Source organism: Candidozyma pseudohaemuli, assembly GCF_003013735.1.
Source record: "Candidozyma pseudohaemuli strain B12108 chromosome Unknown scaffold00008, whole genome shotgun sequence".
NCBI classification, from domain to species: Eukaryota; Fungi; Ascomycota; class Pichiomycetes; order Serinales; family Metschnikowiaceae; genus Candidozyma; species Candidozyma pseudohaemuli.
Window position 1 is genome coordinate 374,311 of NW_020194442.1, and position 24,708 is coordinate 399,018.

The 24,708-nt window shown below is 45.9% G+C and overlaps 7 protein-coding genes across 7 annotated transcripts; 4 read left to right on the forward strand and 3 right to left on the reverse strand.

The window, feature by feature from the left end:
• Nucleotides 1-309: 309 nt before the first annotated feature.
• IRA2 (Ras GTPase activating protein) lies at nucleotides 310-8,181 on the forward strand (the record flags this gene model as incomplete). Its single annotated transcript, XM_024858711.1, has 1 exon — nucleotides 310-8,181. The coding sequence occupies one exon, from the start codon at nucleotides 310-312 to the stop codon at nucleotides 8,179-8,181; it is 7,872 nt and encodes a 2,623-aa protein (XP_024713198.1).
• An 85-nt stretch (nucleotides 8,182-8,266) lies between these two features.
• Nucleotides 8,267-8,992, reverse strand: C7M61_003371 (putative 3'-5' exonuclease; the record flags this gene model as incomplete). The annotated part of the gene is made up of 1 exon (XM_024858712.1): nucleotides 8,267-8,992. One exon carries the CDS (start codon nucleotides 8,990-8,992, stop codon nucleotides 8,267-8,269), a length of 726 nt encoding a protein of 241 aa, XP_024713199.1.
• A 78-nt stretch (nucleotides 8,993-9,070) lies between these two features.
• C7M61_003372 (uncharacterized protein) lies at nucleotides 9,071-11,698 on the reverse strand (the record flags this gene model as incomplete). Its single annotated transcript, XM_024858713.1, has 1 exon — nucleotides 9,071-11,698. The coding sequence occupies one exon, from the start codon at nucleotides 11,696-11,698 to the stop codon at nucleotides 9,071-9,073; it is 2,628 nt and encodes an 875-aa protein (XP_024713200.1).
• A 1,796-nt stretch (nucleotides 11,699-13,494) lies between these two features.
• C7M61_003373 (PDPK1 family serine/threonine-protein kinase) lies at nucleotides 13,495-16,884 on the forward strand (the record flags this gene model as incomplete). The annotated part of the gene is made up of 1 exon (XM_024858714.1): nucleotides 13,495-16,884. The coding sequence occupies one exon, from the start codon at nucleotides 13,495-13,497 to the stop codon at nucleotides 16,882-16,884; it is 3,390 nt and encodes a 1,129-aa protein (XP_024713201.1).
• A 778-nt stretch (nucleotides 16,885-17,662) lies between these two features.
• On the forward strand, nucleotides 17,663-18,376 carry RPL27A (60S ribosomal protein eL27; the record flags this gene model as incomplete). Its single annotated transcript, XM_024858715.1, has 2 exons — nucleotides 17,663-17,693; nucleotides 17,997-18,376. The coding sequence occupies 2 exons, from the start codon at nucleotides 17,663-17,665 to the stop codon at nucleotides 18,374-18,376; spliced, it is 411 nt and encodes a 136-aa protein (XP_024713202.1).
• A 990-nt stretch (nucleotides 18,377-19,366) lies between these two features.
• WRS1 (tryptophan--tRNA ligase) lies at nucleotides 19,367-20,653 on the forward strand (the record flags this gene model as incomplete). The annotated part of the gene is made up of 1 exon (XM_024858716.1): nucleotides 19,367-20,653. The coding sequence occupies one exon, from the start codon at nucleotides 19,367-19,369 to the stop codon at nucleotides 20,651-20,653; it is 1,287 nt and encodes a 428-aa protein (XP_024713203.1).
• Nucleotides 20,654-20,795: 142 nt separating this feature from the next.
• On the reverse strand, nucleotides 20,796-24,596 carry C7M61_003376 (translation initiation factor 3 subunit; the record flags this gene model as incomplete). Its single annotated transcript, XM_024858717.1, has 1 exon — nucleotides 20,796-24,596. The coding sequence occupies one exon, from the start codon at nucleotides 24,594-24,596 to the stop codon at nucleotides 20,796-20,798; it is 3,801 nt and encodes a 1,266-aa protein (XP_024713204.1).
• Nucleotides 24,597-24,708: the final 112 nt, after the last annotated feature.

Sequence of the window (24,708 nt, forward strand, 5' to 3'; positions counted from 1 at the left end):
ACTTCCGAGATTTCGCCAACAACCTTGCCCACCCAGCCCAGACAAAATCCTCTCTCTATAGTGAATTGACAAGACTAATTCACGTCAAATAATCGTCAAAAGACTTGCCTCCTTCCCTATTTCCTCTCCACCGGACTTTCTCCAAAGTCGTGCCCCTCCACATATACCCAATCTGACCTCCATACTCAAGCCTCCACACTTCAATCTACTCCCACTTTATCACCCACAAAGCGGCCACAGAGCCATACATTCAAGAATCCTACCCTTAGATTAATAAGCCGGTTATTGCATCCTAGCACTTCCAGGGATATGGCCTCCAGCGACCTCAAGAGCGAGTTGATTCGCTCTTTGAGCTCCCGTTTGGAGAACATCCTCCCAAACCGTTCGGGGTACAATATTGCCGAGGTCGAGCTCAATGCCCAGTTTATCTTGACCACCAACTTGTTCCTTGCCAACTCCAAGCCGCTGAAAGAAAATGGCAATCTGGATTTCATGCCCGATATCATCGAGCACTTCTCGGCTATTTTAGAGAAGCTCAACATCGACCCTACAACAAGGAAAGTCAAGGATCGCGAGGAGAAGTCGTTGACGTCGACGGTGGTGGTTATGAAGTTGTTTGCCACGATTATTCGTTTTTCGTGGGACAAGAATGCCTCAATCGGTAAAAACTCCAATATCACCGCTAACGAGGGGGTCAACTTCAACTTTGACCTTGGCTACCACAGCGAAAACTATATGATTTACTCCTTCCAGCCGTCCGAACTCCTCAACACAGACATCCATCATAGCTTGGAGGTTCTTTTCTGCCTTCTTTCCGAGGAGGTGAACCGAGAAGCTCTCGCGAGCATCAAGCGGATTCGGAATGACAAGTACAAGCCAATTGACTACACCCTTGCGAGTGATACATCCTTAACACACGATGAGATACGAGCGTATGTGAAAGAGATCGACGAAAATATTCTGTTGGTACTCCGCTACCTTGCCGCAGCCAATCCAAACGATTACTATTCCTTCCTCAATAGAAAGCTTTTTGCATGGGCCGAGAGAGGAGAATATATCCCTAATGCTGCTTTGCATAAGTACTCATGCCTGCTCAAGTTTCTATACTACACAAAGGATGTTGCCGACCAATACGCCAAGCAAGTCTACAGTATGATGCCTTATATCCGCTCCAATAGCTGGAAGCAGGTATGCCTATATTTCGACTCCCTCAACATCAAATACCAATGTCTTCACCGCCCCAACTTCTACGCGGAGCAAGTGATTCCTGGCCAGCCCAGTGAGCAGAATTTCAAGACGTTGTTTGACTACGTTTCAACGGCTTTTGAGGATCAGGAAATGGTGGGCATTGCACCATCTTTGCATTCGTGGTTTGTCATGCTCTGCCCCTCAGACTTTGATGAACTTCTTCAAAAGCCGAATAAGCTCAAACAAGCATTCAACAAACGCCTCAAGTTCCTTACTTCCATACTCAAGGATGCAAGCTCTGGCCTGAATTTGGAGTGCTTTGAGAGCTTGATCAACATCTTCTCTCTAGGTGCCAGAATCCCTGAGTTGAAGGGCGATGTGCGTGAGTTCAGCGTCAAATACATCGACGAGACATTCGAGAATTTGAAGAAAATGGGACCCAATATCATTTACGATGCCTCCAAACTTCACTATCGCAAGCTCTCTATAGACCTATACGTGGCTGCCATTGCGATAAACCCTGACAAATACATCCCCATTCTTGTGGACTACTTCAACTCGGCTCTCCCGAAGTCAGAGGACGGATGCAAAGACGAATGTCTCTGTCCGGAGATTGAGATTTGTATGAGTGTTATCAAGGGCCTTGCCCACGTCGAGACATACAAAGTTCCCCTTCAAACTGTCATGAAAAGACTACGAGAACCCTTGAAGAGTCTTTTGTTCACAACTTACAGGAAATTAAGTCTGTTCGATTCTAACCGTCCAGAATCAAGCTCGTCATCACTACTATCGCAAACCTCGGACAGACTACCGGAAATGGACAAAAACATGGCTAATTCAAACCCACTCTTATCTTCGCTCAAGAAAAATAATCTCGATTACGGTCTAGGGTCTGTTCAGGACAAGAATATCAACTCCACCGTGGAGGCAGCTGACTCGAGCTCCAACAAGTCTGCGCAACAGAACAGCGTCGAGGTCCCTTTCAATGCGAAATGCATAGGGCAATGTGAACGCATAATGACACAGCTATTTGAAATCTTCGCTGCATCCCCAGAGGCCTATATTGGCTATTTGTCGGAGAAAGTCACACAACCTGAAGGTGGGGATCAGAAGGCTGTCCTCAAGGATTTAATCACGTTTGCACATGAAATGGCCCTTCCAATCAAACAAGCCATTCACTTCAAATCTGTTAACGGTAATTCCGAATTGTTTGAATCGGCATGTACCCTTGCCATGACCATGGTCCGGAGCAAGAGCCATTCCTTGAGAGACACTGAAGTGAAGGAGTGCCTGAGCTTCCTCTTTTCCAATCTCGTCATCAAAGCCATCGCAGAAGCATGTACTGTGTTCTCGTTGACAGATCCAAATTTCAAGCTTTGTTTCATCTTCTTGAACAAGTTTCTACAAGAAAGAGACATCTCTTACAAGGATGTCACCAACAATAGGCTTTTGCAGCACGAATGCTCACACTCCGCCTGCGAAACTGTCTGTGAAGCGGTTGAGATTATCCTTCTTTTGGCTCTATGTACCCACGACGTTCAGTTCTTTGGCATGGCCAAGCTCACGATGAAATGGCATATTCTCGAAATCGAGAACGGAAAACACCCTTACAACTGCTTCGACAACCACTTGGCTCATGTCTTTAAGCGAATCCTCGACGATGATTCCGTGTTCACAGGATTTGTTTCTCTTCACAAGAAGTTCAGAAACATTCTCATGGAAGCCCCTCCCACAAGCTCACTCTACCATGTCTGGCTTTTGATTTATCAAAGATGGTTGGATATTGTTGATAGCTCTTCGACCCTCACAGATGCAAGCCTTGTCTTTAGGCATTATACGGGCTTCCTTGTATCCACATCGGGATGCTTCTTGAATAAAGACTTTCTGGAAAATGACCCGAAGGAGAAGGAGAAGGCGTTAGCTTTAATTTCTGCATTCTTTGATAGAGCCATCAGCTTGCTCAAGCTGAACGAGCTTGTCGTTAGAGTTGTAATTAAAGATGCTTTATCGAACGAGTCGCATCCTGCCGTCTTCCATTTGGTCTGTACAAAACTCATGAATGCCGGTATTTATTATGTTGATCAAGGCGTTATATCAAGTGAAGCTGTTTTGTTCATGGAACAGATGATGGCGATCATTACTGCTATGACTGCTATCAAAAATGACGGTTCATTTGTGTTGGTTTCATTATTGCCTGGTGTGTGCGAGTTCCTTCACAAGTTTATTGGAATGGTGACTAACCCCGTGGATATTGTCAAGCTCAAGTTGCGTTTCTGCAAAGTCTGTTCCGCGATTGAAGCTGATCGAGAAAGAAATGGTATTGCTGGTGCTTACAAGTTGAGAAGTAACTATGCAAAGATTTCTCTCGAATGGCTTGAACAAGCTGTCTTTTTTGATGCAACTAGCGAGGAAGCTGACGTGGATGACTCGGTTTTGACAACTCCTAACACGAGTCAAAGTAACCAGACTAAGAGCTCGGAGCTTGAGTTCTTGTACATTGAGTTAGCAAGTGAATGTGCAAAGTGTCTCGAAATGCAATTGCAAGACTCTATTTTTGAAGTTCCTGAAGGCGTGAGTGAGAAGAATTTGAAACATAGCAAAGATTTGGTTTTCTCGAACCACTTCTCACTCTTCTTCAAGATATTGCAGAAGTACACTTCACCTACACCATCTCCCACAATGCTACGCTCGAAGTACAAAATTCAAGGAATCACAGACGTTGTCCTCAAATCTATCTCCAACATTCTCCAGTCTGATACGGAGCATGGCATGCACTTCGTCCTTCCTTTGGGCTATCATCAAAATGCTAAAATCAGGTCGATCTTCTTGAATATCTTTGGCGATATGTTATCCACCAAGAAGCTCAAAAGCGCCAAAGAGGAATTCTCTGATGAAATAGTGTTTGAGATGGCTGAGATTTATGAAGTATACGGAGCAGCTGCCGAAGTCGCTTCACCAGCAGAACACAATCTTTTAGCAACTTCGCTTCATGGCCTCTTCGGCTATACTCGCAAGCTCGACAAGTTATTCGTTACCTTGTTGACAGACGAAATCAGCAGTGTTGCGAGATCCACCGACATCTTCAGGAGGAACAGTACATTGACTAGATTAATGTCCATTTTTGCAAAAGAAGACGGATTGCCCTACTTGACAGTTGTTTTGAAACCTGTTATCGAGGAAATAATCCTGAATTCCGTTGTTTTTGAGGTCGAAAAGAGCCACGAACTCGAGGACGTTGATCTATTTGTTCAGTTTTTGGCAAAGATTGTTGATAGAATTGTGGGATCTGCCAAGTGGTTTCCCGATTCGTTTCGTTTCATCTGCTCGGAAATTTACAAGTCTGTTGGGGCAAAGTTTGAGGATGCAGCCCTCATTGCAGTTGGCTCGTTCGTCTTTTTGAGATTTTTCTGTCCTGCTATTGTCAGCCCTGAATCGTTCTTCGATCTTTCTACTTCGAACGTGAAGGTGAAGCGCTCACTTATCCAGTTGGTGAAGGTCATTCAGTACATGGCGAACGGCACTCTTTCCTCGCTTAAGTGGGAAGGTTTGCTTCAAAGGTCCGAACAGCTTGGTGAACTCAATAAGAAGATCTTCGTTTTCCTAGAGGACATGTCAGTGAGCCCTATAGAAGGATATCCATTCCACAGCTTGACTGTCAAACCTTACACTGGATTACGGTACATTCACAAGTTCTTTTACACTTACTTCGTCTACATCAAGCACCAATTGACACTCGGCGACCCTCTTGTCAATGCCGGTAATCTCCATGAACGTGTGTTGCTATGGAGACGATTGGACCAGATCATGAAAGAGCTCGGAAGGCCTCGACCATCCATTTCACTTCAAGGGACGACATCCTATAAAGCTGTTGACCCATCTGCGTATCTTGGTAACTCACAATACGCAGAGTTTATGGCAAAGATGTCAGTAAAGAATATGGAGCTTGCAGTTGATAGCGAGGTGATTCATAGTGCTGTGTTTCCCGATGGAACACCTGCTGTTGTTGTCAACTTCCGCCATATTAAAGACATTGGCTACGATATGAGCACATTCGTTTTCCTCATATTGGAGGCGGCTAGTCAAGTATGGGATAACAAGTTTTACATTGTGAATGACTTCACCCAGTTCTTTTACATGGGAATCATTGGAAAGAATTACGTCAGCTTGATGAGAAACTATGCACCATCTATTTTCTTCAAGAATTGTGCAAGAATCTATTACTTCAATTTGCCCCGATTCAAACATGTCAGCATAATAGAGGATATGGTGCAATTAAGAGTTAACATCAACCCGTTATCGAAGGGATACTTCTATTCACAAACTGACAAACCAGAGGTTATTAACAGTTTGTGTTTGAGCGAGACCACCACTTCTATTGACAAAGATGTTCGTGTCATTTTCAATGATTGTCTTGTCTACGAAAATGCTGTACAAAAGTTTGTTCCAGCCACACTCAAGCTTGGCCGCAAGTTCATGCAATTATGTTTCGAAAAGTCAGAGTTTAGCCCCGACTTTATTCAGACTGATTCGCTCACACCAGTCGAAGTCCACCAGTTGTCGGATATTACCCGATGTGAAATTTCCAACACTTTTGATACTCCAAATGAGTTTACCTTGTCTCTCAACAGGTACAATTATGAGGTTATCATTTCATCTAACCAGCGTCTGGCTATTTTGCGCTTCCTTTACTTTGCCATGTTGAGGACTTCTAGGGAGACATCCGGTCACAAGAAGGACGAGGATGATTTGAGAGAGCTGCATTGGTTTGGAAAACTTTATAACATTGTGTTTCACGCCTTACTTGAAAGAGACCCGGAGGTGAGATCTTCTGCTTCTTACCTCTTTTCGTCGATGTCTGCGTACTACGATGTGGACTTTGGGGTCTCTCCATCTCATGCCTCCAGTATCGCATATCCGACAGATACTACCGATTTCGTTGTCAGCGTCTCGACACACCTTGCACAGAAACGACCTGAAAACACCTATCGCTTCATCAAAGCTTTTTTCAACAACTTCGAGAGACTCCCCGAGGCCCATCGTGTGAGTGCCATAATGTACATTTCTCCATGGATTGAGAATGTCGGAAACCAGATTTTCATGGAACTTGAAAATGGATCTGAAAGAGTGGCAGAGATCGCCAGGCAGTTCTGTCGTATCACTTCGCAAACTATGAATCTGCTTCCATTCCTCAACAAGTATGTCTGGAAAAAGCTTTTCGCAGACTTGCGCTTAACGTCGGTGCTCTTGGATGAGATCATTGCTTTTGCCATTGACAACAAGTCAGACGAATCTGAATGGGAGCAAATTATATCAGTATTGAGTCCTAGTGTTGAACTTTGTGGTGAATTGATGTCCAGGCTTGTGGCATGCATCCATAAGACCAGAAGTGATGATTCAGACATTGCCTTACAGAGCAAACTCCTCGAGATCACTGTCCTCATCAAGATTTGCGCGGCAATGTTCTTCAATTCTTACGTTTTTGGCTCGCTCTACTTGCTGCATGTCTTCTTCTTCTGTTCCTTGTTCATTGATAGCCCCAGGCTCGAGTTTGGACCGGATTTGCAAAAACTTACGATCAATACTGTCCAGTCATTCGTTCACAAGCTCGATCTCACAGATCCTCAGAGAGAGCTTATTGAATCCTCAATCGAGTACTTCACTAGTCAGCGTGCAAGAATGCTCTTTGGGTTTTCTTCTGGCGACAGAAGCAAAGGATCAGATGCTACACACCTTTTTAACAGGGCTACAGCTTTTGATCTTTTGTGCGACAAGTTGAAGAGCTTCATGCTTCTGGTTGGGTCCTCAGACGACAAAATCAGATGGACAGCTAGGTGGTCATCTCTCGCTATGGAAATTGCGTTCAGCTCCGGCTCTCTTTTCCAACGTCGTGCTATCACATTGGTCGGTACTCTTGCCAGATCAGGTATAAGTGATTCAGCCGGTGGCCGTATGATGAAGATGCTCGTCGACAACAAATATCACGAGCCTAATACGTACGTGCATTCAGGGATCTGCTATTCCAGATTGGAAGAAGGTTTGGCCAGAGACTCGAAATATCTTCCAATCCTCATTTGGTCAATTATCTGCCACAGTTTGCTGAGCTTCCCACCTTTATACCAGACAGCTATCACCACTACTACTAGCATCTTCACCAAAATGGAGTACAGAGAGGACTTCATGCAGCCTATAATGAGCACTCGTCCCTTACTCGAACCCCTTCTTTCAGAATATGAGGCCGAAGTGAATCACACGGTGAGTGAGGCCAACTTCCAGCTCCATATAATGCTTTTCCTTTGTCTTGGTCTCACTACATCACAATTCAGGCACACATCTGTTCACTGCTTGAAGAGAATGTTGAAACATAAGCTCCTGCTGGATGACGGCTATCCCAACAAAGCCTACAGGTATGAGTACCTTTTGATTGCTTTCTTGTCGACATCAGATAGCACCTACAACGAATTTCTCAAGGAGAATTTTGCGGACGCTGAGGAGCTTCAATGTGTGACGAAAAACTCTCTACCAAAGGCCGTGATTGAGAGCTTGGACAACATAAGTGGAGAGACAAAGATCGCAATGATCATTGCTGCTTACACGTTTGACAGCGATTGTGACTCTAACTTCAAGTTAAAGTTCATTCGTTTGTACAATCATATTTTCGCAACTCAAAGAGACTTTGCCTTAGTCATCTTTCACCTTGTCAAGCGTGGTCTTGAAAACAATATGGTCAGCAGCACGTCTATTGATCTTATCACATCAATTTCCAACATTATGGTGGATGTTATACAAGACGAAGGATACTCCGAGGCCAATGCGGAGTCCCAGTTGAACGATATCTTAAACGCATTTGAATTCCAGAGAGTACGTCAAGTGAAGGAGTTCAGAAATGAAGTCACAGAGAACATTTGTGACATGAAAAGAATGCAAATGGTGCAACAACTTATGCACAGAAGCATCAGCAGCGTCAACGAAGGTGAACGCCTAGAAAAATCATAAACCCATTCCGTTCATTACTGTTATGTACCGAAGATGCATTATATATGAATAACGTTTAACGATCATGATAATTCACGCCGTAGAACTATTTGTACTTCGCTATCGCCTCTTGATCAATCTCCGACTTGAATTTTCGAAAAAGCGCCATTGTAGCTCTAGCGTCCTCGACGGAGGAATGCAGACCTTTTTGAATATCGTATTTGAAATATTGCGAAACTAGCTTCTTTAAGCTGGGCGGGTGGCCCTTTGTCTCGACTCGAAAGCCAGAGTATTTCGAAGTGTCTCTTATCTTGTTTCTAGGATGCTTGAGTTCGAGACATTTGAGGTCACCCCCGAGTGCGTGTCCCACAAGGAACTTTCCTTTTATTAGACTTTCAACTTTTTTTTGTGCCTCGGCGAAAGGGATTGCTTCGGCCATGTGATGAGGTGCTACTCCCGAGACCCATGTTCTCCAATTGGTGACTCTTCCTTGTGGCTTGACAAATGTGTCTAATAGTAGCACGCCATAGTAGTTCACAATGGACACACGAGCAAGTGCTGACTCGTCGTTATCGCCAATGCCAACAAATTCGCAATCGATGGCAACGAATTTACCGACAGCTTCCTTCGCTGGATTATTGTTGTCCTTTCCCCAAAGGTATACTTCAAGTGGAGTCTTTTGTTGATTGAGCCTTTTCACAGGTTTCTCGCGTTCCTTCGGAGTTGCTTTGGCGATCGACCTCTTTCGTATCTTCAGGATATGTTTATCCTTCTTGGGACTGGATGCATTTTGCTTAGCACTTAACCGCTTCCAGTTCTCAGATAAGCCCATAGATACCATTCTCCATATTTAGCGATGCCCTCATATTGGATGCACACCACCGATTTTGGCTGCAAAAAAGGAAGAGTCTCACTTATCAATCATATTGTTGTAAACGTGAAGAGACCATTTGATTTTTTCAATAATCTCTTCGCATTGAGCGCCGTTCTCGGCCTCGAGATCGTACTTTTTCTTCACAGCTGCATCTTTACCGGTCTCACTTGCGGGTTTCTGAATCACAATCTTGAAGTGATTCGGATTTTTGGACTGAGTGTACTGCTTGAGCTTGACAATCTGTGTGATATGGAAGGAGCTTGTTTTCATCATGGTCTCTTTATAAAACTTGGAGTAGTTATAATGATGAAGGTAATGGTGATGGCTTAGGTTGTTGCTTGTGGCTAATGGATTATCAGCAGGGTTATTCCGCCAGTTGACGTCATCTGTGGGGGCCAAGTGTATGTAGTCACCGTCTATAATTAGCGCCTTCTCGATTCGGTTGATAATTGGTGGCTTCTTTCGATACACTGTCCATTTGAAGTAAATGGTGTTCAAACTGACGGGTAAACTTGGACGATTTTGATTCAAGATATCACCAAACGAGAGCTTGTTAGCTCTATTGGCAATAGCAGACATATCTGGGTCTGCCTTATGAGGTTTCTTTGCAGCTGGCTTCTCAATTTCAGCAGCCATTCTGTCTTTCTCGTCGGTAACACTGGCTGAAACATCTTCAGCTCTATTCTCAAATTGACTGGTAGGAGGTGTGATACCATGTGGAATGAATGTAGCAGACGAGGGCGTGATGTTGTTATCCTTAAAGCTATCAACTTTGACATCTGTTAGCGGCCTTATGGTTTGTGACAAATTAGGCACAAACTTAAACTTGTTGGTTGGAAGGGTAGAAAGTAAGACTGCATTATCCAAAGGCTGTTGCCAGCTGTTCTTGGACAGCTTTATGTCATCTCCCAACAAATTTGTCTGTATATCAGGGAAATCTGCCTGTGCTAGACGGTATCGTAATGGGTCGATCTGATATTGCAGACATATGAGATCAAGAAGATGACCAACGGTCATATGTGAGCTGATGAAGAAGCTGACGATATTTGTATGACTATCCGGAATATTTCCAACCTTTACCTCAATTGTGTCAACACCCATTTGACCAGGCTTAGTGTCGAACTGAGGCGTCATGGGCTCGTTAGATTTCTCCTGACCCGGATGCTTGTCAAAAGTATCTAGATTTTGTTTGAAGTCGGGCGGAAGAGGGGATTGCTTTTCGTTGTTCTTCAATTCTGCTGGTTTGGTCACCCGACACAATGCTAGAGTATTGGGACTGTTGTACGATGACAACTGCCTCGTTCTATCGAGAACACCAAAATTACCATCGTACAATTCACCATCCTCATCAATGAGCTCCATTCTCCAGTTGTTGGGATTAATGAATTCCTTGTCCAAAGACTCCTTGTATTCACTCAAGTTCGATAATTGCAAAAGCACGTAGCCAATACAGTCATGAACTGGCGTTGTATTCCAGATTGCAACCTTCTGAAGCGTTGGTGTATCTTTTGGCGGCATAAAGAAGTCAATGAAAACTCTGTGTGCGTTAGGAACCGGAGCGTCTGATGCAACAAAACCATAGTAGTTCAAGGGGTTCACAAACGTCGATCTGAACTTTGACAGAATCATGCGGCTTAGGTTAGAAGGAGCCGGCTCCTGATTTCCAACTGCATAATAAATCTTTTCAAATTGAAGGGAGTCTGCTTGTTTCCGTACCCGCGGTTTCTCTCTTGACTCGTCGTCTAGACTAGACCTTTGCATTGAGGAGGTAAGGCTTGCGGAGGAATGCCCCTTCTTGATCTTTCTTTTCTGCTTTCGCAGGTTTTTGGCCTCCTGAAGCACATAACTTTCTGGAACCAGGTAATCGTACATCAAATCGGACCCAACGTCCAGAAGCGAATCTCCTTCAATATCAGTGAAGGCGGAATCTGTGGATGAGTTTGACCCGGGCAAATCGGAGCCACTTATACTAGTGACGTTCCCGCTTGGAAGGCCCAACATACTGTCCTGAATTGTGTTGGCCGTGCTTGGCTCAGTGAGTGCATGTCTCTCCAAAGAACTGCCGGAGTCTATGGTGAAACTACGCAAATCTGGTTCAGCTTCATGGAATCTGGATTCATGGTCGGTGTCGAGACTGCTCTTGTTCTCTTTGCTGGGTAACGAGTTTTCTGGTCCCGAGGATATGCTGCTCTTATCAGATTTCTGGAACAATTTCACCAACGGGTTCTTCTTCTTTCGCTTCTTTGGATCATCAGCCGAGGACATTTGTGGCAGTGGGAGGGTGACAGTAGGAGATTGTAGGGCCGAAACGCCTATAGTTTTGACTGACCCGTCGGAGGCTTCTTCGTCTCTTTGAGCTAGGGATTTGCGATGCTCTTTGCGGTTGATACCCGTAACAGAGCTGCGCTTTTTGGCATGTGTTTTTCGTTTGGAGTCGGTGGATGTAACGGGAGCGGTGGAAGCCTGGGACCGTAGATCGTAAGGAATGGGCGGTGATTCAGGCCGGAGGTTACTGAGGTAGTATTTGTTCAAATCGTCCTTATTGAGGCCAAATTGGAGCGGTTTTATGATTGTGGAGGCATCATTCAGGTCGGGATCCGCTGTAGCCACCGAGAATGCCCGGAGGTACGCCACAAGGTTAGACGCTTCTAGGGGAAAGGTCATTGCATTGGATGATGCTGGCGATCAACGTGATGTGAAATGCTGAGGTAGCTTTTTTGGATCTGCGTGTACCAAGAAATATGAATATATCAAATTGGTGGCAAGACGAGGTGTTTTGGGACGGTCGTGGTGAGTATTGTAGTAGTAGGTGATTGTTGATGTACTGTGAGAATGGCTGCGAAACAGGACGTGGATGGTGAGGTTGACGAGGAAGGAAGGTGGAATACTTACAGAGGCAAAGAGGACATGAAAAGAATGATTTAGTTACGAATGACTTTATTGAATACTGATGAAATTGGTGGATTGTGACGTTGGTAGAATTGTGTTTTTGGGGGTTCCGATATGGTAGACACTCGGTACCACGCAGTGATAAGAGGGCATTTAAGGCGATTGAAAGTGGAGCGTTACTTTTGCGTGGCTGATTTGCTTTCTGGTTTTTAAATTGATGAGAATCGGGTGTCTTTGAAACTTTGTGGAATACAGTGGCATTGACTAAGGTCTGGATATGGGTAGCCGAGTCATCCATGTGTAGAAACCACAAGTTGCCATTTCTACAGTATTTGAAAATCTCGTGCTTACTCCTTCTTTGTTTCTTCCGCTGGAGTTACCTATTTGGTAAGCCAAGCACATTGGTGAGGTTTGGCCGAGTAAACCATCCAGTTACGTCATAGCCTTCTATAACCAAGAAGGGTGGTGATCTTCACTGACCTTCACAATTTGTTTTCAGTTAGTGGATCACGTAATGATTCCAGAGTGTGGCTTTCAACTAAAACAACAGAAGGCGACCTACCTGGCATCGAAAGTATTGAACCTGACGTCATCGTCAGAGCACTCATTGAAAGTTCCTAATCTGACAATTGCATATCAATCCAGCTCAACACAGATTTCCACAAATTGACGATATATATGTAATGGCTGCAAAATCGGCTTGCTTAAATTCTTCACCTGGTGCCAACTCAATTCGGCAAACTAAGCCTCTACAACATCCTCACCACGATGTATCAAACAATCGGGCCTCATGCGAAAGATTTGTCTCACAATGGGCCGATAAGGGGCATTGATTGCGAACGAGGTCGGCTTGATCTGAGCTCGAATATGAAAAAACTTCCATTTTGATTTTCAATGGAACACAAGCTAAATGGAAGAATTGTCTCTGGGTACTTCTATATTTAAGCGTCAAGGCAACAGCACAACCGTAGTGGTCTTCAACGATCAGCAATTGACCTTCAAAATCCTTTGGGGAATTCAAAAACTGTCAAAACGAACATATTTCGCCCACCGCTACAACTCAAAACAAACTAAACCATATTCTTCAAACGCATCCCAAAAAAGCCTAATAGATGCTCCAATATGGCAACCTCTCTGCCTCCACATACAGCTACACAGTGCTATCGGCCTGCACATGGTACCGGCAATTACCCAATCAAGGACCCGTCGATTCATCCTTTTGCCAGCTGATTGCAATTTCAAAACCGTAGCAAGAACCTTCTCTTGAGTAGCACAAGCATAACTGTTTTCCGACAATTTTCCCGCCTCTTTGGCTGAACCTGGTGAATCCACCTCTGCCGCTTACCTGCACTCCCATACGTGTAATCGGCAGTGCTGCTACATGGCAACCATAACCAGACTCCATATTCTTCAGCTCTGGCCAGCACACAACGCCAGCCCATTACTGCTTTTTGGACCTTTCAACCCTAAGATAAAGTTAGATTCCATCACGTGCTCCATTTTTCCCGTACAGCGCCGAAAGCCCACCAAAAGTTCATCCTATGCTCCCTTGAGCACCACATTTCCAACACATGTCCAATAGATACACGCTGCATTTACAAAATACGGTGCTGGCAGCCGAGCCAGCCTCCGGAAGGTCTGGGACACAACTGCCGGATTTCGGTGACATATACACTTCATACGCTCAGCGTAGCAATCTCCAAGATGGTACGGCTACTACTCCACAGAATGGATCTCAAGACCTGTTGGACTCTAATCTGAACCAGGTGGGGGACAATTCGCCGCCAGTGAGGAAGAGCTCCCAGAGAATGAATCCTACAAGAGCCCAGGCGGTATTTCAAGCCATGAACGAACGTTCAGGAAACGCCCTGCCTCATACTCCCCAACGGAACGATTCACCGGGGCTGAGCGACTCTTTCGACTTCACCCAGCCTATTGGCCAGACAGGTCTTCATTCGTCGTCGTTGAACGTCTTGCTTGACACCCCATCCTCAGAAAGCCAGTACCGCCAATTGGTCCTGACTCCTCCAGTTATAGAGACAAATTACAGACACCACGGACGACACGTGGAGAGCCAGGAGAACTTGGACGAAGACACGAGCAATGTTGACGTGCTGTTGCGCAGCGAAAGCGTCGACAATTGGGCCGAAAAAGGAGGCGCAGAAAGAACAATCTCTTCCTCGTCCAGCGGATACGATTACAAAGTTATCCGTCGTACAGTCAAGGACTTTGAGTTTGGAAAAGACATTGGCGAAGGCTCTTACTCCACTGTTGTTTTGGCCACAGATAAGCTCACCTCCAAGAAATATGCTGTGAAAATACTAGACAAGCGTCACATCATCAAGGAAAAGAAGGTCAAGTATGTCAACATCGAAAAGCATGCTCTCAATCGTCTCTCTGGTTGTCCCGGTGTGATCTCGTTGTTCTTCACGTTTCAAGATAAGCATTCATTGTACTTTGTTCTCGATTTTGCAGCCAATGGAGAGCTTCTTGGTCTCATCAAGCAATATGGCACTCTCAATGAAGAATGTACCCGCTACTTCGGTGCCCAAATGCTTGACGCTATCAAATTCATGCACGACAACGGTGTCATTCACAGAGACATAAAGCCTGAAAATGTGCTTTTGGATGAAAATTATAGAATCCAAATAACAGACTTTGGCACAGCTAAGCTCCTTGAGCGCAAGAAAAATGGTGATACAGGAGAAGAGGAGGACTATCCGGTGGATGTACGAGCGAAATCGTTCGTGGGAACAGCAGAATATGTGTCTCCCGAGCTTCTTGAAAGCAAGTACTGCGGAAAACCCGGTGATATCTGGGCTCTCGGATGTATTTTGTACCAGCTCATTGCAGGCAAACCACCTTTCAAGGCTACGAACGAATATCTCACCTTTCAGAAGATTACGAAGTTGCAATATGCTTTCAGTGCGGGTTTCCCCTTGGTTCTCAGAGACTTGATCAAGCAGGTTCTTGTACTCCAGCCCTCGAGAAGAGCAACTATCAACCAAATTCAGAAACACCACTTCTTTCATGAAATTGACTTCGAGGACACAGATGCCATTTGGAACTCACCAGTGCCCGAGTTAGGTCCATACAAGATGACTGCCAAATCTATGATGAAGATGCCTCCTGCTCCGAAAGCAGCAGCGAAGAAGATTATTCGCAAGCCTGGAAAGAAGAAAGCTGTTTCACAGACAAACTCCCCACAACAACCCGAGAAACCTGGCCAGAAACGTGTCACCAGTGATGGGAATTCGAAGAATTACAGCGCTGCAAGTGTAGCAGCCTATGTCTTCCACAAGCAGGATGAAGATGAAGCTCCACAAAATAGGTCGAATCCCTCTGCAAGTGCAACAGCAAGGAAGCCATCGGCCCCAGAGTATATTCCAGGAACAAACATTTTGCGTCCGGTTATCAATTCACGGGCTAACTTTTCAAGGAGCAGCGTCAGTCAAAATTCAAGCTCTTTTAGTACTGCTAGCACGCCGACGGAAAGAAGAGATTCCAAACCAGCCGAGATTCCTCCAATTTCGAGTGTCGAGCTTGCTTGGAAGGACTACCTTACCGATCCAGATGAGAGAGTCTTACATGTTGGCCAGGCTATAGTGTGCAAACAGCCCACGGATTACTTTGATAAGAAGCATAAGGGGTTAATCCACAATGCGCCATTGAAATATGTGAGTCAACTACAAGCTGCTGCGAAGGTAGGAGGCAATGACTCGATGCTCACAAGAGTTGCTCAAGGTAACAAAGGCGGCTTGAGATCGGCACCAGATGCCGCAAACTATGTGGCTAACGAGAAGGATGCAATTGTTGACTTCAGTCCGGAGGAGGAGCCTGACCCCAAGATTACCAGCATCCCTGAGGACGAGGACCTGCCATCATCGCCCGTGGACGGAAAGGAGAAGGAGGATCACAGCAATGGATCAGGCAAGTCTGCTTCTAAGTTCGGTAAAAAGTTTTTGAAGAAGTTCTTGAATCATTCTGAAAAGAACGAGGATGGCAATTCAGACGCTGCTTCCACAAAATCCGGTGGCAGCGGTGGCAATGGAAGGAGCCGCAGTTCAAGCTTCTCGTTGGAGAGGGCTAGAAACTGTACTTTAGTAGCCACCACTCATGGCAGATTCTTGATCTTCATTAAAGAAGGTAACGCAGAGCCAAAGTTGATCAACGAGATATTCCTTAACTTCCCCTTCATTCAGATTAAGGAGGTCGTCACAAATCACACCGCAAAGTTCGGTAAGATCATTCCAGTGACAGGTATTTTTGCTGTACAGGCAATTGAGTCTACATTTGTTTTTGAAGTTGACAAGTATGAGGTTGATATCTGGACTGTGGCACTTGCCAGGTCCAAGCTCGGTCAGTTCGACAGAGAAAGAGAGAGAAATCGCTCTGCATCAACGGTTAGCCAATCGCCTAAACTCTTGGATGCTCCATCCATCAAATCGACCCCACCTGTGCCAAAAGAACAGAAAGTTGATCCAGCTCCCGCGCCTCCCTCGTCGGCTGCTCCCCCTGTGCCCCATCCAATCTCCACAAGAAAAGTCAGCAATGAGACGGGCCCGGAACTGCCCAAGTCACAGCAAAATCACAGCAAGGAACCAGGTCTGCCGAAGCAAACGCTTGATCCTAGAGGCCATCTGATGTTCAGAAGCAGAGCAAAGCAGTCAAAGAGCATGAAGAGGAAACCTCCACCACCTCTCCCAAAGGGCAACGTTGGCCACACAGGCTTAGCTAGGGATCCAGCGAGTCCTGACCACGATACACTTCACGCAGCACTTCTAGCAGTCAACAACAACCCGGTTGCGAAGCACGAAGAGCGTCGCTCTAGCTTCTCAAAAGCCAACCCCACTAGCCCCACGCAGAACATTACTTACAGGTACCAATCGCCTTCCAATGGGAAGGGCCGGATTACTGCAATGAACTCGAAGCTTCTTAACAGAACTCGAGACAAGCAGTAGTCATGTTACAATACAAAATCTCATCATGATGACGTAGCGGAGTCTCTATGTGCATAGAGCCTGATTAAGCTTTTTCGCAGCCATTTGTTGCATAACGAACAAGACCTTATCTCTGAGATCACCCATCAATTCTATTTATACATGAGATAGGGAAATGTGCTTTCGACTTTTAATTGATGTCTGTTCTTGAGGAATCAATATGTTCAAGATGTGAACAGCCACTAGATCAGCCATTATTGTAGATGCATAGGCAATTAGTGCTAGTACAGCTTCAATTCATAAAAGGCATCGTCTTCTGATTTGATTGATCACATTTGACCCTTCAAATACTTCAGTTTTATCATTGCACTCACTTTAAGTACATACCTGTAAGCTTCTTGCAGTTTGCCTATGCATCGATCTTCCAGCTTCATCAATCACAAAGGTGGTGCGATTAATTTAACTCAATAGTTAACCACTTTTCCTCTAAACACGCATATTCATGATAAACAAAGTTCCTTTCCATCCCCACATGACTTTCATTGACGGAATGCCATTTGTACCGAAATGTCCCGATGTCGTTGTGACAGTCACACCCTCTCACGTGACGGAAGAAGAGCCCTCGACCGACACTGCGACGTAGCCACCGCACACGTTAGGAAATGTCGCACACAAACAGAAGAGCTTGGGCCCGCGCCCTGCATACGAGACGACATCCTTCGCAGCGTCTACTCACAAAAAATTTTCTATTAGTGAAGAAAAAAGGATTTTGATATTTCACCTGTTCCACAACTCAAAAATGGCTAAGTTCATCAAGTCTGGTAAAGTTGGTATGTACAGCCGTTGAAGACCGATCAATTTGCTGAGATGCCTACCCTGGCCCTAATCCTTTGATATTTCATCCACTGATTCATGAAAATTTGATATTCCACCAACGTCCATCAATCTCCATCACCTCGACTGATGTAGCAAATCCAATGACTCCAGTGTGTCCATCCATCAAAAGTATCCATCGTCCGTTAAAATCCAGCTCCACTCTACAGAATACAACGAAATATGTCGACCCGTACCAAAGTGAAAAACTCCATCCAATCAGCAAATGCAAATATTCTCAACTCAATACTAACAAGCAGCTATTGTCACCCGTGGCCGTTTCGCTGGTAAGAAGGTTGTTGTCGTCAGACCCCACGATGACGGCACCAAGGCCCACTCTTTCCCACACGCCCTCGTTGTCGGTATCGAGAGAGGCCCACAGAGAATCACCAAGGCTCACGACGCCAAGAAGATTGCCCAGAGAACCAGAGTCAAGCCTTTCGTGAAGGTCATCAACTACAACCACTTGATGCCAACCAGATACTCGTTGGACGTTGAGTCTTTCAAGAACGCTGTTACCTCTGATGCATTGAACGAGCCATCTCAGAGAGAAGAGGCCAAGAAGGTTGTGAGAAAGGCTTTGGAGGAGAAGCACCAGGCCGGTAAGAACAAGTGGTTCTTCCAGAAGCTCAACTTCTAATTCTGTCACATAATGTAATAAACTCTGCAACGGTATTTGCAATTGTAGTGGATACGCTTTGAGAACAAGATGTGGTATACCCTTGTTATCTTTGTTCGAATGATAGTAGGATTCCATCATGGTTTGATTACATGCATCTGAAGCGGTACTTGAGTGATATCGCTAGTTGGATGCTTGATGTGAAACATAAAGACTCGGTTTACACTTGAAAGGTCACGAAGAAGTTACAGAAACATTTTGAAGTTCATTTGAAAGCTAAGTTTTGACTGGTGGTTCACTCGTGTGACTGTAGTTCGAGACCGATGACATGCAACCATGAAAGTTTCCAATGAAAACGAACGTTTTTGGGTACGTGCCGCTTCTGGATATTTAAGGGGACAAACTTGGAGAGGCGAATGCCCTTATTGAGCCTTTTGGCGATCTGGAAGGTGGACCATCTCAAGTGAAGAACTATGATGATGAAGCTGCAACACGTTCAGCCTATGATAGAGAAAACGAACTTCTAGAGCTATAAGTTTCAAGCGCATGTTAAATTGCTCTTTTTCCTTCTCTTCAACATTGATATGCTCTTGAAGAGCATGAGCTTCGTACAAGTACTATAGACCTTTTCGCAGCCATTCTGTGCTCTAATTGATGCACCACGCAAAACAGAACTCTGCTTTATAAACAACTCGATTTCAAAATATTCAAGTATTTTGGGATGAAAGTAAAATGTTCTGGTCCCTTGTTCATTGATGGGAACACAGGGACTAAAGTCACTTCTCCAAACTTATAACCACCAGCGCTGCACCCTTCAGCGATAATGCCAAAAAGAAATCACTCGATTCATTGAAAAACCTCTCTATTCCTCTTCAAATTATCACCATCGATTTTCTCCTCATCTTGGTATGTTTTCATGCCTTCGTCTTATCGTTCCAGACTTGAGTCACCTGTGATCCACGTGACGTGACCAATTACTTTTTCGTTCCAACTCCATCTTCAATCTTCACCATGGCTGAACAGATTGACATTGAAAAGCTCAAGCTTGAGGAGGAAAAGAAAACTCAGGAGCAGAAAATCACGCCTTGGGAGGTAGAGGGTGCTGTTGACGAGAATGGTCTTTCACAAGGTATCGACTACAACAAGCTCTCGGCTCAGTTTGGCACCAAAATCATCACTGAAGAGACCTTGCAAAAATTCACTGAAATCACGGGCCACGAGCCCCACCCGCTCTTGAAAAGAGGTGTTTTCTTTTCCGAGAGAGATTTGCACAAGATTTTGGACTTGTATGAACATGGAGAGCCATTCTTTCTTTATACTGGAAGAGGCCCATCGTCTGACTCAATGCATTTGGGCCACATGGTTCCATTCATTTTCACCAAGTGGTTGCAGGACGTGTTTGACGTGCCTCTTGTCATTGAGATGACAGATGACGAGAAGTTCTTGTTCAAGCAGAAGTTGACTATCGAAGACGTTAAAGGTTTTGCAAAGAAGAACTGTAAGGACATTATCGCCGTGGGTTTCAAGCCTGAGAACACCTTCATCTTTTCTGACTTGGAGTTCATGAACCCTGCCTTCTACGAGAATATTGTCAGAACCTCTAGACAAATCACCACTTCCACCGCTAAGGCCGTCTTTGGTTTCCAGGATTCCGACTGCATTGGTAAGCTCCACTTTGCATCTGTGCAGATTGCCACAGCATTTCCTTCGTCCTTCCCTTCGGTTTTGGACTTGCCTCCCAAGACTCCCTGCTTGATTCCATGTGCCATTGACCAAGACCCATACTTCAGAGTCTGCAGAGATGTTGCCGACAAGCTCAAATTCAGCAAGCCATCTTTGATCCATGCTAAATTCTTCCCAGCTTTGCAGGGTGCATCCACGAAGATGTCGGCCTCTGACAGTACCACATCTATCTTCATGGACGACACACCCAAGCAGATCCAGAAGAAGATCAACAAGTACGCATTCTCTGGTGGTAGAGCCACGTTGGAGGAGCACAAGGAGCTTGGTGGTAACGTTGACGTTGATGTTGCCTACCAGTACCTCTCGTTTTTCGAGCACGATGACGAGAAGTTGGCCAAGTTGGCTGACGGCTACAGAAAGGGTGAGATCATGTCATCTGAAATGAAGAAGGAGTGCATTGCCGTGGTTCAAGAGTACGTTGCCGCTTACCAGGAGAGAAGATCCAAGGTGGACCAGGACGTTGTAGACTCGTTCATGAAGCCCCACAAGCTTGTGTACGGTCAGGCTGAGAGAAAGGTCCCAGCTAAGGAGAGAGTGAAGAAGTCAAAGAAATAATCTACAGGATAATAGATATAGCATAATGATTATTTGTAGAGGGATCATCACCATCATCATCATCATCACCCCCACTACATCCATCTCAATCTAATATGCGTCGACTATAAACATGATACTACTTACAAGAATATTTACGCGGTTAGTGCTTCTTTTTGTTCTTCTTCAGTCCCTGGTTGCCCTCGATGAACTGCAAGATCTCATCCACAGACTTGGAAGCGATTGAAGGGTCAGATGCTGACGTCTGGTTCTTTTTACCCTTACCTTTACCCTGTGGAACCTTAGTCTTGACAGGCGCCTTCACTGGGGCTTTCTTGCCATTTTGCTGCTTTTTCTGTTCAGCAGCCTGGTGTTCATTGTAGGCAATGTAGGTTTTGATCTGTGTGACAAAGTTGGCACATTCCTTAGAAAGAGTGTCCTCGGGACCCACAAGCTTGCTGAACACTTCTCCAGCCTGGGTGAACTGCTCTTGAGCACCCTTGTAGTTGCCCAAATGCACCAAGGTAATGGCGTATCTGTGTCTAATGAGTGCTGTGATGTCGCAGAGGGAACCGTTCAATTTTTCAGAAACCTCGATGGCTCTGGCAAAAAGCTTGCTGGCCTCCTTCGAGAGCTTCATCTCCTGTAAAATGGCAGCAAAATTGGTCAAGGTGCTCACGGCGTTGGGGTGGTTGTTACCGTAGATTTGCTCCCACAATTGAAGAGCACGTCCGTTGAGCGCAAAAGCACTGGCGTGGTCCTTGTTCAAGCTGTCAAAGAACGAAGCCTTGATGTAGGCATTGATGGTTTCGTAGCTGTCGGTACCGTAGATTCTCTCGTTCAAGATAATGGCCTTACGTGCTGCAATAGAGGCCTCACCGGACATGCCTCTTTCAGTGTAGAACTGGGCCAAGGTGGAGTAGAGCGACGAGATCTCGCTGTTAACCGAGCCGTAGATTTGCTGGTAGAACGAGATCAATTCGGTCATGAGTGTGGTGCCGATTTCGGCGTCTCCCTTGTTGAGATGGCTCTTTGCTGTTTCGTAAATCTCGTCCACCATTGAGCAGCGGTAGCCAGCGTCCTTGATAATTGGGACAATGTCGATGATATCGTCAGCAACGAAAACAGTGTTGCGCTGAACAGCAGGCGTTGATGCCTTTTCCTGGGTCTTCTTGCCCTTGTTCTTTCTCTTCTTGGACTCAACAGGCTCCTTTGGTTCCACGGCAGCAGGAGCAGCTGGTTTGGCTTCAAAATCCTCCTGGGTGAAGAAATAAGGCTGAGCTTTCCACTGGATACCGACCTTGAGCGCAATGTCTCTCATCAAGCTCAAAGGCTTGACTGCCTCAGTCCAGTTGGAAGAAAGCGAGTGTCTGAAACGAGCATACACCTCCTTTTCAATGGCACTGATCACCTCGGCAGGCTTGATGGAAGTGAAAGAAGTTTCCTTTGTGGAGAACAAGGATTTGATGGAGCTGTCGATCTCAACCTCTGGGGTAGAGTTCACACCCTGGCCCAACAAACAGTTGTGGAAATGGGCAACCAAGTAAGGCTTCAAGAGGAATGGAACATCCTTACCCAACTTACGAAGAACATGTTTGGAGGCTCTGGCAATCATCTCCTGGACAGCAAGGCCGTGGAGTGCAGTCATGTTGGCTCTGACAGGAACCAACTTGGCAGCAGACTGCTTCTCTTCGTCTTTCTTGTCCTCCTCCTTCTTTTCGTCTTTTTCATCCTTCTTGTCCTTTTCCTCTTCGGCCTTCTTGGCGATTTCGACCTCGTTCTTTTTGATGGCCTCCTCATTCTCCTTCTCAAAATCGGCAACTCTCTTCAAGGCCTCCTCGGCAATGTAGCCCAAGTATCTCATGTTGATACCCACACGGTGCATGAAAGCGGTCAAATGAGCACCATCGAAAGGAACCAGGTTCTTGGTGATGTCGTCCAAAAACTCGGGAATCAACTGTTTCTTGATAAAAGCAGAAACCTCCCGGACGTCCTCCTGGTCGGCCTTCAGCTCGTCCACACCGGTGAAAACATCTGGGTTGAGCACAATCTGGTCCACTGGAATGGCAACTTGGGGTTTCTCATCGCCATCAAGCTTACCCTCCTTGTCCAATCTCTCGGTTTCCACCTTGAACAAAGCAGCGGCTTTTCTCTTGTACCATTCTTCCACAGCATCGTGTCTCAACGAAGCTTCCTTGTGGGGGTATGACGTCTCGGAACCATCAAAGTGGGCATCCAAAAACTCGATATCCAAAGGCGTGGTTCTGTACAAGTCGATAACGTACTTTCTGTGGTCAGTGCCGACGATACACTTGGCGTCCTTGGAAAGAGCAATCTCGCTTTCCGTCTCAGCGCCAGACTCCAACTTGACCTTGTGGGACTTCAAGTGGAAGGCCTCACCGATAGGCTTCAACACCTCGTTGAACTCCTCGGAGGTGTGAATCACATTGTTATCGTGGGAGTAGCCCTGGACAATTTTATCAACTGGTTCGCCGTTTTCGTCGGTTTGGTCAGCAAAAACACCAGGAACAGGAGCCTGGCACACCACTCTTTCTCCCAAGTAGTCCACAATACAAGTGAGCAAATTGCTGACGCCCTGGACATCAAGTCTGTTCATGAGCCTGACAGTAGCCAAGTCTTTGCCAAAACAGTAGCGGGCAGCCTCGTCTCCACCGGTGTTGTCGTGGGCACCAGTAGCATTGACACCGAAACTGTAGAAGATGTTGTTTCTCAAGAAAATGTGGTCCTCCTTGGCCTCGCTGGGGTTCAAGGGCGTGATGTTACCCCTCAAGATCTCTACCGCCGTGGATGCTGCTGCCAGGCTGAACTCCTGGATGTACTTGTTGATCAACTTGTCTCTGAGCAAGCGCTCGTTGAACAGCTCTTTGGAGAATTCCTTGATCCCCTGGAACTCCTCGTTCCAGTCCTTGACCAAATCGGCGCCATCGACACCGTTGGAAAGAAGAGGCACCTGGCTCCGGAATGCATCGGGCACAATGGCGTTTCTAACCTGGGTCTCAGTGACCAACCATGGAGAAGTCACGGCAGCCTGGGATGGAATCAAGTAGCTTTCGGCAAATTGCGATCCCTGGGAAATGGCCTGCTTGTTGCCCTCGACAGCCTCCAGAAAACGTGGCGACAAGGCACTCACCAAATTGTGGAAAAGGTACTCTTTAGCACCGGTCTTCATGGAAGGGTCAAAATTGGCGTTCGACAAGCGGTTCACAAAGAAACCCAGCACATGGCATGTCACGGAAAACGTCTCGCTCTCCAACGTCGTCAACGTGAGGTAAAGCAAGTCGCCTCTGGCTTTCTGGATCTGAGGAACACTCCATTGCGATAAGGTGAGCGATTTGATAGGGAGCTTCCACAATCCAAGCACAGAGTCTGCGGATGCAACCTCCACAATGTTGGTTTCCTGAGGCTCGATAAGTTTGCCGACGATAGCCTTGATCTGAGCTTTCTCCTCTTCAGAAACCTCCTCTGCAACACCCTTGGATTCCTCAGATTCCGTCTTCTCTGGCTTCTGTGTCTCCTTGACGCCGTCCAACTTCAAGCGGTTGAACTTGGTGCTTCCGGCAGCCACGCCCTGGGCACGGGCAGCGTGGTCGAAGAAGTTCATGCCGATACTCTCTCTGAAACGAAGAAGATGGTCGTACACATCCTTCAACGAGTAGGCTCTTTCGGCCAAACGAACGTCGTACTTGCCGGGCTGGCCGAAAACGTCCTGCAAAGGTGCAAAATCATCGAACTCCGTCACGTTGACGTCGCCGTAGAACAAACTGTAGTTGGTCAATTGGCTCAACATGGAGCTTGCAGCCAAGGCCTCCTTGATGTCGTTGATGGAGTCGGTCAAGGAATGGTGGGTTTCCACATATTCGATTTTCTGGCCCAAGAACAGCGGAAGGGCTATTTTCAACACCACCTCCTGGGGGTCCTGGGGGTCTTGGGGCTTTTCGGCCATTTCGTTGTGGAGTAGCTTTGGTGAGTGAAAAATTCCTCAGACTGCTGCAGGACGGTGGGGCTGCTTGTAGAAAGTGGGATAAATTTGGGTTTCTGAAAAATGGCTAGAGACC